This window comes from Solanum lycopersicum, chromosome 9 (genome assembly GCF_036512215.1).
Source record: "Solanum lycopersicum chromosome 9, SLM_r2.1".
Lineage (NCBI taxonomy): Eukaryota > Viridiplantae > Streptophyta > Magnoliopsida > Solanales > Solanaceae > Solanum > Solanum lycopersicum.
Genome location: NC_090808.1, coordinates 67,691,905 through 67,709,573, shown reverse-complemented (window position 1 = coordinate 67,709,573; position 17,669 = coordinate 67,691,905). Strand labels below are relative to the sequence as shown.

Here is a 17,669-nt window from a genome sequence, read left to right as displayed (position 1 = left end):
ACCAACAGGACACAAGTTAGCTCTGCTGCTCAGTAACACACAGTATTCTTTTTTAACCAAAAACATCAAATTTAAACTCTTTGAATGATAATTAATTTTAGCTTAAAAATGGCAAAACAGGGCTGTAATTCAGTAGTCTCTATCTAATTACTCATCAAACCAACATTCCAAAGCTAATTCTCAAGTTACCATCTATGTCAATTGATGATCTTTCAAATCAAGATTTTTATATTTGTCTAGTAAGTTGAAACATCAGCATTGATGCAACATTTTCCAGTTAGCTTCCATGTCACTGTCCAATCAACAGTGCCACATCACCAAATATAGTTGCACAAATTAACTCAAAAATCTGATTTATGTGATGATGTTTGAATAAGCACTGACTTTGAAAATAAAATGACAACTTCTGAAATTGTGATAAGAGCAAATATACAACCAAATAACTGAGTTTTTCCTATTTAAGTATAAAATTTGACACTCAGCATCACAGCTCAAGTTTCTGAAATAACTTGGCTAAATCAAGCAAAATGAGTTTATTTCCTGTATTTCAATAGGGTAAACAGCACAATGAGAAGAAAAAAAAATATAGGTTTAAGCATAAGAAAGAATTCAATAATTTGAATAAAATTTGCATTGCCATATCCAGAGGGAAAATCTGGTAGTAACATATTTGCTGTGCCTCTTTGATCCTTCCAAAATTCCCAGCATACCTAACTTGGACCACATACTAGGTGCTTCCCTCTTTATCTAGCAAAAGCATTTTAACTTAACTACAGCTATCCGGTAACACGAAATCAATACAATCTTCTGTACAGAATAAGCAAGTTTGATCTTCATATATACAAGCTATTACTACAACCAAGGAAAGTTCTTACAATCAAGAACATCAGTGGCAGGTTAGCACACATAGGTTAAAAAGGTTCCTACCAAAGCGCTGATATATAGTGAGAAGCAGCAATATCACTTTCTTCACTCTTGTAGCTAGTCTTGAACACCATGCTATCTACAACATAGGATCTACAAGCTGGTGCAGAAAACAGCTATCAGAGCAACTTGTTTTAGGAATCTAGTGATGCGGTCTGGACTGTCACCAAGATAACGGGAATGTCAAGAACAGTGCCCTTCATCTGCATGAGATAAAAAAAAATAATTAGAAACAGCACAAGGTTAGGCAGTAAGCTGCTTTGAGCGACAACTGTAAGCTGATATCTTCATAATCAAAACCATTCCCTAGAAGGTTACTTCCTGACAAAACAAAGTATCTGCAGCACAAACAATGATTTCCAGAACCAGTAATCATGGCAGAGGTTGAACAATATATTATGAATTACGATTATGCAAACAATAAATTGCTGTGGATAAAATCCTTGAAGTAGAACTGAAAGGGTGTATGACCAGAAAAAACTTTGAAAGGTATGCTATAACTAGTACTGACAAAAAACCATAACTATGATCTCCATCTGACTACCAGCAGTAATGTCGAAGCGGAATTCAAGGACAGGTGATAATTTTTTAAAAAGAGGAAAGGAGTGTGATCTCTGGCTAATATCGAACACATTGCTAAGAGCAACAAAGGTGACTTTCTCCATAATTTAGCTCAACAGCACCAAATGAAGGGTAGGGAAATTCAATTTTGTATCTCACTAGACAGTCAGCTAATACAATCTAAACAACACTGGTTGGTCATGGAAGCACATTTAGTACACATACAGAATATCATAAAGTTGCTTTTGTCAAATGCACAAAACTAATAAGTTTAAAAATATGAACCACCTGGAGACTTTGTAGAAATTCACCCAACAAGAAGGAAGAAGCAAACTTCTTCAGGGGCGTCGAAAAAGCAAAAGACAAAAATTATCAGCATGCAAGTTCAATTTATCAGAAAACACGACAATTCAAGGTCAATTAGAAGATAAAAGAAGCAAGAAAGAAAAGAGAATCCTTCTGTGTATTACTATGACAAGAAGCATCCTCTACGTTTGACAGAAGTAGCTATCACTTCTTTTTGACAACCGAGAGATTCCAAAGGACCAGCTCACATACAAGACTTTCAGTGGATAATAGGTATTTCCCTCTACTCTTCTCCACTTGAATATCAGGCTTTTGACTGCAGCAGAGTTCGAACTCTTGACGCGCTCTTAATCCACACATCATGTTTTCATCTTACCACGGAGCAGAAGCTCAGGGAGCAGTATTACTATTTCTAACATATAAACAAATATATCCAATTCCTGCATACATTATAATATATCTATAATTTATCGTCTATGTGAACTTCCTAAATTTAAAATTTTCAACTAATGGAAGAGTAACTTACTACTTATCAACATGTAATGTCAATTCTTATAAGAGCATGGCTAAGCAAAAAAGGCTAGAATATCATGATAAAATTTTGTAAGAGCCGGTTTAGATTGGCTTAAAAAAAGTAGTTTCTAAATCAAAAATAAAAAATTCAAACAAAAATGACTTTTAAGTCAAAAAAATAAAAGTAGGGTAAGGCCTACTTTAGGTTTTCAACTTATTTTAAATTTTTTTAACCTTGTCAAACACTTACAAACGCTAAAAATGACTTAAAAGTAGGTTTGACCAACTTTTAAGTCAATCTAAACAGGCTCTAAATATAGAATGTGTGTCAATATAAAAGTTTCTAAATATAGATTCGGTGTCAATTGCATGGAACTTATCGACCTTATTGTTAAGATATTGTTAAGATATAGTACTCGGGCCTAACTCAACCTCAAGAGTTAGCTAACGAGGAGAGGTTTGTTCAAGTCTATATAAGGAGATCAATTTTCCATCTCTACCGATGTGGGACTTCTTAACACTCCCTCACACGCTCAAACCTTTACTGGAGCGTGAACACTTATAAATGGGGGTCCCACATAAGTGAACAACAAACTGGGATGGGCCTAGCTCTAATACCATGTTAAGATATGGTACTTGGGCCTAACTCAACCTTAAAAGTTAGCTTATGAGGGAGGTTCATCCAAGTCCATATAAGGAGACCAATTTCCCATCCCTCTACCAATGTGGGACTTCTTAACACTTATCTTTCGAGGGGCAGTTGGACTAGTGACTCATTAATGTTTGTCAGGTTGAACAAGTCAACAAAAAAAATTACTCCCTCCATTTCACAAAGAATGACTTGGTTTGACTTGGCACGGTGTTTAAGAATATAAAGAAAGCTTTTGAATCTTATGGTCCTAAATTAAATTTTGGTCAAATATACAAAATTGTCCTTTGATCTTGTGGTCTTAAACATGCCGCCTAGAAAGCTGAAATTAAAATGTTACCAAAAAAAGAAAGGTCATTCTTTTTGAAACAGACTAAAAAGGAAAGGAGGTCATTCTTTTTGAAATGGAGGGAATAATAAAATAATAATAATTTTACCAACATCACTACCAAAAAGGTACTAGATAGAGTACAAAAGTGAAGATTTAGAAATTAATGCATAATATCAACATTCAATATGTATTTCATGAATAATCTAATTTTTCAATCACTCGACAATTTCATTTTACCAAGTTCAGTGTCGGTCAGATTAGTAACATTATCTCTTTTGAACAAGAAGATCTTATTTTTATTGGTCACATTTTATTTTGTAAAATAACTTAGACTCAACAAGTACAAAGAACAAAAAATTTATTAATGTTATCTAGCATGTTTCTGCTGCAGAAAATTACAGATTTGGCAGACATGCAAACTTCAAGAAAGAAATAAAACCCTTTATTCTGATGATTTTATTTTTTTTGGGTGGGGGGGTCGGGACTATTCCATTGAGTACTTGCTACCTCCAACATAAATGTCGAATAGTCACCTAGTGATTTTTGCCTCCCCTAGGATTCAACCTAAGAACCTATGTTGCTCGGACTCTTCAAAAATTTCAACGGGTGCACGTCGGATTTGCCAAAAGTAGTGCGTTTTTGGAAAGTCCGACATGGGTTCAGCATCAAAGTGAAGAGTCCACGCAACTAAGCTAAGAACTCATGGCTCTTCTCCCACTACAACGACCACTAGGCCAAAACATTGGGGTGCTACTAAGGGTGTCAAAAATGAACCCAACAATAGGTAACTCGCCTAAAATTTTAAGGTTGGGCTCAAGACAATTTGAATTGGGTTCAATCTTAACACATTCAAGCCTGAACCCATTTTAAGAGAATCCTCAATTGAGCCCAATATAATCTCCAATTTCAACTCATTTTAAGACTATTTATTTGCATTGATGTAATGTATGTTCCTATATTGAAGGTATGAATAACTATATTTTATATCTTTTAGGATTTATCTATCCATTTGTAACTTCTTTTTTAAATTTTCTTGAGTTGAAATTCAAATTGTGGTCATAAAACTTAAATAACAATATATTCAAACCATTAGAGATTAAGCAGGTCAAATTGGGCGGCTCAAGACCCAACCCATTTTTAAGCTCATTTGAGCCCAAAAGTAAACTTGGACGAATCAAGACCCAACCCAATTTCTAATTCAACCCATTTTAATGTCTCTCGTTTCAATCCAACCAGCCCATTTGACACCCCTAGTAGCTACTAAGAAAATATAACTTGAAGGTTTGGTCTACTTTTTGGGTAAAAACTTTTTTGAAATGGAACAAATAAACAATAGGATCATATGAAATAAAACATAAAAAATGGTGAAATCATATACATGTGCATGCTCATTAATCATCAAGAACGCATCATATTCCATCTTTTTTCTAACCAAAGAGGGAACCTAAATTATACATCCGCCTCTTTGGACAGAAAGAGAGAAGAGTGGAATAGGAAAAGGCTTGGCCAAACTCTTAGATGTAACCCAACAGAGTGGAAGAGCAAATTATTATCTCCAAATTGGGAGCAAAGAGGTCATGTAACGGTGCACCTCTGGCATCCCATCTATCTACGGGCAAGGTATCCAGCAATATTATCTAAATGTCTTCTATTCTTTTGTTCATATAGAATATTGATGTTCTTCTTTCAAATGTTAAATTTAACATCTAAAGAGAAAACACACTTATTTGATATATGATATAAAACCAAACTTGGAAAATACAAAAAACAATATCCATTCTCATAGCCATATCCGTTCTGGCTCCCCAACATAGCCATATCCATTCTCCTCTAATAGTAAGGAATTTATTTACCTTTTAAACTTGACATAGTTTGTAAAGGTGATACCTACAATACTGTTTTTTCACAAAGATTGATAAGTCCCGAGACAAGTTCTTTTCCCCAACCTCTTTCTCTTCTTGTGCCCACAATCGACCACTTAAGGAAGCTGAGTCCCTTGTAATCAAGCCATTACAACCCACCTTGTAACTTGTCCAATCTGTTCAAGGTACTTCAAGTTATAACGGACATCCTTTGAGCATTTCTTTAAATGAAAAAATTAGCAATCACAGCATGCAAAACCTCAACAGCATAGCTCATGTCGCAATTGACACTTGGACACCAAGAAACTAATAAACTATGGCATTAGGGAGAGTATTTTTCCTCCAGTTGATCCTGTTAGTATTTAACTTAATATCATTACTACCTTCGTTTCAGAATAGTAGACATTCTTTTTTCCTAAAAACCAAAAGACATTTCCATTAGTATAGCTGCCTCCACTGTGTTCATATCTAACATACTTCACATTAAGGTTCATTTCCAAAATAAACCTCCCCTTGAACGAGGTTGATATTTGTATAAATTAAAAATTTCGTCAAGCTTCTCGACGTCTTCTCAACTAATTATTATCAAAACTTCCCTTTTAACCCTCTATCATACTCTAGGGTGTTGGTAAAACTTATAAGTTGGATTGACTTATTGTATAAGCACTAGCACTTTTCAGCTTATAAGCACTTCTAGATTAGACAAGATTTTTACTACTTCATCCCCAATTTTTTGGTAATCACCGAAGTACCCTTCCTAAAAGAAAACTCCCAACTCCCACTCAATTCCATTTCTGTCATTTGCCCTTTTCCATGTAGAATAGCTAGTCAAAGTAGTGTGTGGCGGTGACAGTGGCGGTGTACATGTCAACATGCAAACTTCAACTATTTCACTGGATACCAACACAGGTATTGGGTAGCTCTGCCCACTAAGACTAAGGTGGATGGAAAAATCTTCTAAAGTTTTTGTCCTCGCTCTCCTACAGTTTTACCCGCTTTATTGAGCGGCCACATCTTTGGGTGCCAAAAAAAGTTGTACAACGATTATGGGACAAGGAAGTACTACTCAGCAGTTGTGCAAACAGTTCTTTAGAGATGAAATCTAAAGAGGAAGGGATCTATCAAGGCAAAAGCACAACCAAATACAAACAAAATCACGCTATAAGCCATTAAAAAGACAAGCAAAGAGACAAAAGGGAAATTCTTATCAATTAGTATGAAACAACAACATAGCCAGTGTAGTCCCACAAGTGGGGTCTGGGAGTATACCATGTATGCAGACGAGCATGAAAAAAAGTTCAAATTCATTCAATAAATCAGTTAAGATGCATTCAAACTGAGATAAAGCATATTGATAGAAACTCAACAAAGCAACTGGAGTTCCAATCAGCTTGTTAAAATTCACAATAGAAGGAGAATAGCAAGTCCAGAAGTCTCCAGAGCCAGATAAATTTAAGACTGGCACAATATTTTAAAGAAATAGGTCTCAAATAGTCTACGAAGAGATTCAGAACAAAAGTAATAGGTAGCTGGAGTAAGAAGACGACTAATACCAGTAGACTGGTAATTAGCAGTCATCCCTCAAGAGAACATGATGCTGAAAGTCATTACAATTTTGAGTTTAACAGGAATTATTGTCTTGAATGTTTAAATTACCTCAGCAAATAATGTACGAGAAACAGCTTTGCCGCATCATTTTCAAAATTGAATCAACCACTATAAGTTAGTCAATCACAGATGGCAAGCTTTCCTGTCCATTCATCTGCTACCCCATAATCAATACTGATCTCCTTTAGAGGGGGAATATTCTCCATTGCAAAGAGCATCATGTGGGGGAACGCTACATGGTTGTGATCATAAAGCACAGGCTGCACCAAAGCATTGGGACTTGAACTATGACTAATATAACATGCTACATTCCTCATTCGAGACACATCCATAGCAAAATCCAGAGGAGGAATGGAGGGGTATGCTGGGCGCTCATAGTTAGGATATATTTGAGACAAATCTCCCCATTCTGCCCATCGATCAGGAAAGCGACTTGGATAGACTAAACTGTCACCATTCATTGTAAAAATTTGGGCTTGCTCTCGTGTGAGTACGACCCCAGTATATTCACAGATAAAGGACCCAGCTTGGATCAAGTCCAGTGACCTAACTCCCCAACCAGTCTCTCTAGACCGAAACACCTCAAATCTGTTCCTCAAACCTTTCTGAGTCACTCTATTCCGACAAGTTGGAGGACATCGACAATGTGGTCCACATTCGAATACTAACGGTTTGCCTCTCAACAATATCCCATTATAATCATAGGCAAATTGGCCACCATTTCTCATAGCACAAAAACAATTATCAGCACACCCATCAATGCACTGGCAGCCATTACCACTGTGCACATTCAGAGAAACATGTGGAGGATAAATAGGTTTTACTAGATATTCAAAATAAGCCGGATCATGATTATCATCAATATCGTTGAAAAGAAACACTGGCACATTTTCTTTTTTCCTTGATATATCGAGAGTAACATAACCAGTAGGCCTTGCCTCCAAAGGTCTGATCCTAAGATTCTGTGCAAAACGAAGAATAGCACTTCCCATCTCTTCCTGATTCTCTATCCTAACAAGCTTGTATTTATACACTCCAAATCCAGACTTTCCAACATCAAACCAGCATTCGACAATTCTATATAATCCATCATACACATAGACCTTACCACTTGCACTTCCACTTCCTTCATATTTAAAGCCACGAATTACCCTTACCTCAATTCCGTAGTGCATACTTCTCTCCAATGCCAAATTCCCACATTCAAGCTTCTGATGCACGCATTGCCGCGAATGCTTGTCCTGTCCACCATGACCTGTATATATAATCACATCTCCTCCATCTTGGTCATCCTCATAGCCACCTGAAACAATCACACTTGTAGCAATTGGCTCCCGGTTCGAACTCTGACTTGCAGGTACATAATCAATTCCAGCTTGAGCCTGCCCATGCAATCCAACAACCAAAAGCTCCATCCTAAAGAAGAACACATCCCCGATAAGCACTCCAGGAATCGGCCCGACAATCCGTTTATCACGATTCATCCACAACCCATGTTCTCTCAATATTTGACAAGCCTTCAAATCACCTCTTGGCTTTCTATACGGACCCAAATGCTGACTTCCATCATCTTCCACCATAGCAAGAATTCGCAAGGAATCATACAGCATTCGGGTTTTCCTAACAGCCTCTCGAAAATAAAGCTGATCTTCAACCTTAAGATCTGTCACTCTAACCAATTCCGATGATCTCTGTTGATATTTCCTTCTAGCAACCACCACTTCTGCAACCTGTGTATCATTATTACTCACCGGAACTATAGCTCGAGCATCAGCGTCTTCCATAACCACATCAACAGAATCCTGATTCTGGTTTCCAACCACCTCAACATCTCCATACCGCTGCATTTTCTCAGTAAAAGCTTCTTTAAACATCTCAGAAATTCGATTATACTCCGAATAAACATAAACATTGTTTCTATCGCACCCAGGTGGAACCTCCGGTATAATCGAGCTTGGTGATTGTGAATCAGCCTCATGAGTAGCTAATTGTGGGTTCCTCCTAAAAGCTGAACCAGAACTTGTGTTGAAATTGGGACTAGGGTTGGAAAAAAAAGCTGGGGTTTGAAGATCAGCTTGTGTATACTCATCAAGGGGTTCAAGCTTTGGTTCAATCTTTGGGATAATTCTTGGATTTGGGGTTGTAGAAGATGTAAAATTAGTCGATTCAGGTTGAAGATTAAGGTCTTGAAATGGGACTAGAGAACCCATTTTTTTTCCTCTATAACTCAAAACAACAAGGATTTCACAGATCAAAAATGGGGTTTTGGGTTTTTAGGAAATCAAACAAAGAACAAAGCTTTGAGGTTTTGCAGAAATGGCAAGTATGTTCATAGGGACTGAGAGTGAAGAGGTGAAGAAGAAGAATTAAGATAATGAATTTTACTTTCCTTTTTTTGGTCATAAAAGTTTAGGCTTATCGAGAACAATCTCTATACCTTCACGAAATACACGTAAAGTTTGATATTTTATATATTTTTAAAATTTTATTTATAAAATTTTATTAAATATGTTATTTCTTATTATAATTTCTCCATATTTACGAGATACACATAAAATTTGATATTTTATATATTTTTAAAATTTTATTTATTAAATAATATTAAATATGTTATTATGAAATCAAGAATTTTTAAATAAAAAATCTATCTATAAATAAAGATAAAATCGATATATATTTTACCTTCTCAAAACTCTATATATGTATCATTATAATATTATTACTATTATTGTTATTGTCAATAAAGTCATAAATGAATAAATAAAATTATTTTATGGACAAAAATGTCCTCAAATTTTTTAATTGTTTTTTGTTGGGGTAGGTGATAGGGAAATGTTGGTGAAACAATCTTTTGATATTTGTGCTAAACAAATATTTAATTTACATACATATATTGTAGTTTTATTTTAAAAATATTTTGAATTAATTACTATTTTAATTTAGAGTATTTTTTATGTGGACTCTTAATATGCAAATTTTATTTGAGAGATTTTATGTTTGATTTCATATTTGGATATTAATTTGATACATTGAATCAAATCATATAAACTGAAACAGATGTAATATTATAAATATTAAAAATTAGCACCTATTAATATCAATTTATATGATACACTTTCCTTTTTAATTTATCTCTGAAAAACTAAATAAGAATATTATTTTTATATTTCAAATAACTAATTTGAAATTTATATATTAAATTATCAATAAAATAATTTATAATTATTATAAATATCATTGATTTATTCAAATTACAATTGAAAAAACTTAAATTTTATGTTTAGTCAAAATACATTTTGAAACTAGGAAAGTAATATTAATAGTCATTTGCATAGTTTGACTTTGCTATGATATATAAAAACTTAATAGAAAATAATATTAAATGTTTAAGCCCTTAAAATGTATTTATGATTTTAAAATTTAATTCTCATGTAATGGAAATTTAGTGTGTGTAAGTACATGAAAGATTTCTACTTTTCATCACTTGGATTTTATTTATTTTTTTATAAAATATAATAAGAATATAAGGATTATTCTTTAGTAGATCTTGATGTACTTTTTGTTACATTTAATATTTGTACTTGGTCAGAATTACAAATCTTCATTTTTATTTTTTTTCAAAAAAAGACAAGGGTTATTGTTTTAGAAGCTTTTGTGGTTTAAATAGAGAAATTTTTCATATATATATATATATAGTTTCATATTAATTGATTATCTTAAAAAGACGTATTAATTGTACAGTTTACTAAATTAAGAAAGTATTAACTAAATTTTTCTTATGTTACCATTGCAATTAATTCTTTTTGAAAAATTAAAAGATGAATTAATAAAATTATTTTGTTATTTATGATTTTTTAGTATACATAATATACGCATAAAAAGAAAAATGACCAATTAATATAGGAGAAAAAAATATTAAACAAACCATATGTGGAATTTTAAAAATAATCATATAATGTCTTTGCTTGATTTTACAAATAAGTACATTATAAGTAACTCCGAAATAAATTAAGATCACTTTAAAAAGTACATAAAATGACTATATAATTGATTGAATTACATGAATTGATTTCATTGTAGTCAATTTAGTTTAACTCCGCACAATATATTTAATATAATTTTATAAATAAATTTGTCTTCATGATTTTATCTATTATATTTTTATTTATAAATTGATATTAATATCATATAAAATGAAACAGATAGACCTTAAAAAGGGAATCGTATGCATTAGGTAAAAGACACTGTCATATGGGACCCACAATGCACACATTCCTATGCATTTGTCAAAGTCATAAAAGTAAGAAGTTATGCTTACTTTTATCGACTTTAAAATCAAATCAATAAATATATGAAACGTTACATTTATATCCATTTATTATTTAGTATATAGTTTCATTTCAATTTGCTACTAATAATTATATATTTAAGTTATTTGATGTAAATAATATGCATGTATAAAGTATTTCCCTTTTGGACAAAAGTTGCATAAAATAATATATATTTTATAACAAAAATTGTTATAATTAAAAGAAATTAAATGGCTATAAGAAAAATAATAATGTCAATAACTTTAAATAATATAAATATCATATAAAATAAAACAAATGGAATTATCTAGAAAAAAAAACTCTAATTTGTTGTTTAGGTAGAAGGTACCATTATATGGGACCTACTACCTCAACTTGTTGTCCTCCACAATGCACATATCCCAAGGAATTTGTTGGTCAAAAGAAATATGTAATTATCTTTCGTATTTACATCAAATCAATAGATTTATAAAATATTTTATTTATATATTATAAAATACATTTTGAATAGGTCAAAGAATTTATCGATTAAAAGACATATGCAAGTTACACGTATTTTTGATGTTTACATCAAATCAATAGATATGTGAAACATTTTATTTTATATATTACAAGATAACTCTGAAACATGTCAATGAATTTGTCAATAAAAAGAAATGTATGTAAGTTACACGTATCTTTTGTGTTTATATCGAATTAATAAATATATAGAAAAGTAATTCTGAAATATGCCAAGAAATTTATCGATCAAAAGAAATATATATGTAAATTACATGTATCTTTAGTCTTTACATCAAATTAATAAATGTGTAAAACGTTTTATTTATACATTACAAGACATTTTTAAAACACGCCATGGAATTCGTTAGTCAAAAGTAATATGTAAGTTACACGTATCTTTTGTATTTACATGCATCAAATTAATAAATACATAAAACGTTTTATTTATATATTACAAGATACTTTTTAAATATGCCAGAGAATTTATAAGTCAAAAGAAATATACAAGTTACACGTATTTTCCGTGTTTACATCAAAATTTGTCATTCAAAAGAAATATGTAAGTTACATATATTTTTTATATTTATATCAAATCAATATATGTATAAAACGGTTAATTATATATTATAAGTTAGATCAATCCTTTTTAACTTTACAAAATGAGATTACAATAGTTTTTTTAAAAAAATTACAAAATCTAATTTGGAAATAATGTTTTGGCTAGTGGCTATTATGGAAAAACATTTTGTGACAAGTGGCAATTTCGACTTTTCCTATATAATGACGTGTCTGCGGACCATAAGCTCTAAAAGTCGGAAATTTTAAGTTATTACTCTCCATTTTAATTTATGTTGTACATTTTAAATTTAGAATTTCGAAAATCGAATAAATTTAGCTTTGATTGTAAATTTTTATGTATTTTTAAAATATTTTGAGTTGTTATTTATTGTGACTTATAATACATTTTACGTAGTTTATAAATATTTAAATTTTATTTTTGAAAAATTGAAAAAATTCATTCACAAATTCTCAATCAAATTTAAATTTTATTTTTTTAAAAAATGAAAAATTCATTCACAAATTCTCAATCAAATTTAAATTGTTTGACTTTTGAAAAATGAAATGTATCGTATTAATTGGAACAAAAAGAATATTTCTTTTTTTTTTTGAAAAAAATAAGGGTGAAGATACTTTGAATTCACGTGATTATCATATTCAAATAAGTAACATGTATAAAATAACGCTAAGTTAAAATAAATAGGAGGAAAATCATGTATAAAATACTATCTTTGTTGAGGTTTACTTTCGATATCTCGTAATTTTCATTCCACTTTATTAATTATTATGTCACACCCTCGAATGCATGATATGATCTTGAACTTTTAAAACCAAAGATTTTTATCCATTAAATAAATGATATTAAAAGTTCTAGATTCTCACTTTCGAAGTCATTTTAGTAAATTAATTGAGTACTTCGATTAGATTTCAATGGGGTTTTATTAGAGTTTATAAATCCTTGGATATTGGAGTGCAATATTTGGGTATTTGCTCTATTTAAATTTGTTTATGATAATTTGATTAGCAATGTGAAACATATATATATATATATATATATATATATATATATATATATATATATATATATATATATATATATATAATCAAATTTTTATTTTTATTGTAGAAAAACTTAACATCTTATTTTTAAAATCAAGTATTTTAGATTATCTTATAAGTCATTCTTGTCCTAAGAGAATAATAAATACAATGTTTGTTTGGACATGATATGAGATCAAATTGATTTGAATTCAAAATTTTATTTTGTGACGATTTGTACTATCTTTTTGTGTTCTCACTCAGCATATCTTGATTTTTTTTTTCTTTCAACAACTTTTATATGTCATTTTATATTTGTGGGGATGATTGACACGATTCTTGAGGTGATAAAATAAATTCCGGAGAAATCTATAATTTTGAATTCTGTAAAGTTTGACCAAAGTCAATATTCAATATAAACGAGCTCAAAATCAAATAGCAAGAGTTACACTAGATTTGAAGGTGAATTTTGACAAAAAATTATCTTTTCCCCCTAAGATAGATTTTGTGTAAATTGTAGAGTCGTGGATCGATTAACAATATGTTTTATGTGATTTTCCAAGTTATGATTAAACTATTTTTTAAAAAAATAATAATATAAATTTAACACCTAGCTTAATTACAAATTCCTTAACACTATAGAGATTATTTTAATCGTTTTTTCAAAGTTTATATCATTAGTTATTACACTAAATATTATATATATATATATATATATTATAATATAAAATCACAAATATTTCAGAATGTACGTAACTAAAAACATATTAATTTTAAATAAAATAATATATTTAAAATTTAACGGATGAAAAGACAACAAACTATTGTTGATTAGGTAAAAATATACATTAGAAATATATTTCATTTAAATAAAATAATATCATATAAAATGAAACAGATGAAAAGACGATAAATTATCATTGATTAGCTAAAACATCCCATCATATGGGACCCACAACTCAATTTGTTGTCTTCCACTATGCACAAGTACCAAAAAAAATGACAAAGTCATGATAACAATTACACGCATCAAATTGCGTGTTAAATAAGGAAATGATTTTTTACGATCAATTATAATATCAAGTAAAATAAGTAACTCAATCTTCAAATTTTACCATTCTCTCATAAAAATATCATTATATATTTAATAAATTTTGTAAAATATTACAAAATCGACTTTTTATTTTTCTAATGTATTTTGTGTTGGTTTTGATGGTAAGAAGTTTTTGCACTAATAGTAATCGTAGCATTTACGACTTTTCATGCGTATAAATATAATAATAATGTTAAAAATGCCAGAAAATTTTATTTATTTGGTTTTTTTTTTGGTAGGAAAAAATTATTGCTTAAAAATTATTGGATATTATTTTTCAGTTGCCATCCAATTGAATTTCATTAACAGATTTTGGCGCTAAATTCTGAAAAAAAAATTGTTTTTATTTGTTGGCACTTTTGACTTTTTCAGTGGCAAGATTTTAATTTTTCTTGAATCATTCAACCACACTATAGAATTAATTAATTAAAAGTCTTAGTTTTACTCATCTAAGAGAAAATTATAGTTTTTTTTCTCCAAAAAAAGAGTTGTAGTTATTTATTTTTGTATTCATAACAATTTGAAACTATATTTTCAGCGTTAAATCTATTTTGACTTTGTGTTATATTCATTATGTACCTAAAAAATAAATATTTTTTTAAATTTTTGTGATATAATTTTTTACCGAAAGAGTTCTATATGATTTAATGACTTTATTGATATAATTATTCATAATACTTTAATGTGTTTGAATGATATATACTTGTATTCTTTTAATAATTTGACTTCAATTGTTTATTATGACAATTCTATTTGAAACTTATCATTTTAAATCTCAAATCCTATTAAAGGGCCAGAGTTCAATCTAAGTTTGTGATTTCAACTTTATTATAATTTAAAATATGGTTATACGTTTATATTTCGTAAAAAAAAGAACTCATAATTTTAAATTTGTGATTTCAGTTTTCTTGTAACATGACTATAAGTCTATATTTTGTAAAAAAGAGACTCATAATTTTAAATTTGTGATTTCAATTTTCTTATAATTTAAAACATGACTATATAAATCTACATTTATAAAAAAAAGAGACTCATAATTTTAAATTTGCAACCAGATATCATGTTCAATTTGAAGAAATTCTCGTAATCATGTGATCTAGATATATTATTATTATTAATTTATTGAATCGATGGATCTTTGTAAAATCATGTATAATTTAATATTTATAATAAATATAATCACAAATAATTCACTTATAAAAGGAACATAAAATATATAATTTATCAATACGATATCTTAAGATATTCTGATCCTTTATTTATGAGCTATATTTTTACTGACTTGATACGACTTAAAAAATCGTGAAATTTTGATAGTAAGCAAATTATGAAATCTAATCAATAATTTCATATCATGATTTGAAATTATGACCAAACGGCCCGAGTCACCATCCACACCATCATTGTGGGACTCACTTATTTGCTATCAACTTTGATTAATAGGGGCACCCACCAACAAAAAAAATGTAATTGATAAATTTAGACATGAGATAAATTTGGAATAATAAGAAATTCAAAATGGGCCTAGAATATATTCTTGTAAATATAATTTATGAGATCCTAACTTAATGGTCCAATGCAAAACGAAGTAGATTTATGTAATTGAACTTGAATATTTACGCAAATTGTTCTTATTTTGTGTAAATTACATAAATCTCATACTTTTAATATAAAATAACAATTCATCCCTAATAAATTTCTAATTACATTAAAGCTTAAGAATTAAAAAATTTGAATACAATAATTGAAGTTCGGATACATTAAATATTGTCTCGAATATATTAATATATAGCTGAAATACATTGAAAACTAGCTCGGGTAGCATAATATGTAGCTCAAATATATTAAATATTGGCTCAGATACATTAACATGTACCTCAAATACATTAAATACTCGCTCGATTTCATTAATATGCAGCTCATATACATTAAAAATAAAGAAGAGATTTTTGGAGATTTTTAAAAGTAATAAGGGATAATGGAAATAAGTGAAACAAAAAGTGTGTATTTCTGTAATTTGTCCTTTTAATTTTTATCTTTTTTTTTTAATTTTAAAAAAAGTCTTAAATAACAAAAATAATTCAAAATGTCCTTAATATTGGAGTAAAATTCGCAAGGCATAAGTTCAGTTTAAAAGAAAAGAAATATTGTACTTACAAAATTTTGGTATGTCCTACATATATATTATATTTGTCACACTCTCTTATCTCGTTCGCGTATCTGGTATACGAGATACATGCTAACGATACTAGATTTTTTGCTAGTGTTGTTGAAACAACACCATTGTTTGCCATGTTTAATTTGAAAATCTTCTCGTTTTTTTGATGTTATAAAATTTTAAGTTTGAAAAGAAAAAAAAAGGCTAGCCCGTGCTCACCCTCGACTCTTTTAGGGTTGGGCTGGGTTAAGCATTTTTAAGCCCTACCAAATGAAGGATCGACCCAACCTATCCTTTCAAATACATTGACCCGCGAAACTTAGACCAATCTTTTTTGACAGCTCTATGTCTCACGATAAAAGTTTTCAAAAGAAGGCAAACTAAATATTCTTGCCTTATGAAATTACTTGTACATGGAAAATTTGAATACTTTGATCCAAAACTTTTATTAAATGTGCATTAGGAAAAAAAAAACAAATTTAAAGAACAAAAATTAAAAATCGGACCAAAATGAAGTTGGATTCTTGGCCCAACGCATTTGGGCTTAGTTAAGTCCGACCCATTAGCCAAAGCTTCGAATCAAACCATGTTGAAGTAAATTTGAGTAAAAATTTCATAAGAAACTTATTTTGACATTACCCTTTTAACGGAAAATTTAGTAGCTCAGTTGATTAGATATATAAATCTTTTATTTCGATGCTTGATTTTTATAATTTCTTATATAATTTCCCTTCTTCTATCCATTATTTTCAAAATAAAGATATTATCATTATTTTACATACTTATATATTTTTCAATATTCACACTACAAATTTATCGTTTAAAATAAGATTTTTACGACATAAAACTTCAAACAAAATGTCCGAAATTTTAAACATTTCATCGAAGTCATATAAAACTTGACACTCAAGTTATTCAACAATGCACACACATACAAAAATAAATAATTAGTAATCAATTAAAACAGACAAACACAAATATTAAATGACGATATCAAAATTAAAAATGTCGATACACTTCTATATGTTTCCTCAACATTAGCAAATGACACCCAAAAAAATACAAAAAAAAAACGTCAAATAAGAAATATTATCGTATATGGATAAACATTATATAAAGTGCAAATCCAATAAATATATACAGAAATTGACAAGTGTCCCTCCACTTGTTAACTATTCAATCAAACTAAGCAATAATTTTGACACGTATTTTAATATGTTTTTCATTATATATAGTTTTAATTTTTTTTCCTCTCAT

The 17,669-nt window shown here is 29.8% G+C and overlaps 1 protein-coding gene across 3 annotated transcripts; it reads right to left on the bottom strand.

Moving 5' to 3' along the window:
• Nucleotides 1-590: 590 nt before the first annotated feature.
• LOC101267351 (histone-lysine N-methyltransferase family member SUVH9-like) lies at nucleotides 591-9,197 on the bottom strand. 3 transcript variants are annotated; one of them, XM_069288765.1, is made up of 3 exons: nucleotides 6,803-9,191; nucleotides 5,138-5,322; nucleotides 591-1,127 (listed from the first exon to the last, which is right to left on the bottom strand). In XM_069288765.1, the coding sequence occupies exon 1, from the start codon at nucleotides 8,962-8,964 to the stop codon at nucleotides 6,874-6,876; it is 2,091 nt and encodes a 696-aa protein (XP_069144866.1). In that variant the 5' UTR covers nucleotides 8,965-9,191; the 3' UTR covers nucleotides 591-1,127; nucleotides 5,138-5,322; nucleotides 6,803-6,873. The 3 variants fall into 3 exon arrangements, with proteins under 3 accessions (XP_069144866.1, XP_004247781.1, XP_069144867.1); XM_004247733.5 differs by lacking the exon at nucleotides 5,138-5,322 and having other exon boundaries at nucleotides 6,803-9,197; XM_069288766.1 differs by lacking the exons at nucleotides 591-1,127; nucleotides 5,138-5,322 and adding an exon at nucleotides 2,000-2,231.
• Nucleotides 9,198-17,669: the final 8,472 nt, after the last annotated feature.

Coding starts and splice junctions, on each gene's coding strand:
- LOC101267351 (XM_004247733.5), bottom strand. CDS start 8,964: ATGGGTTCTCTAGTCCCATTTCAAGACCTTAATCTTCAACCTGAATCG.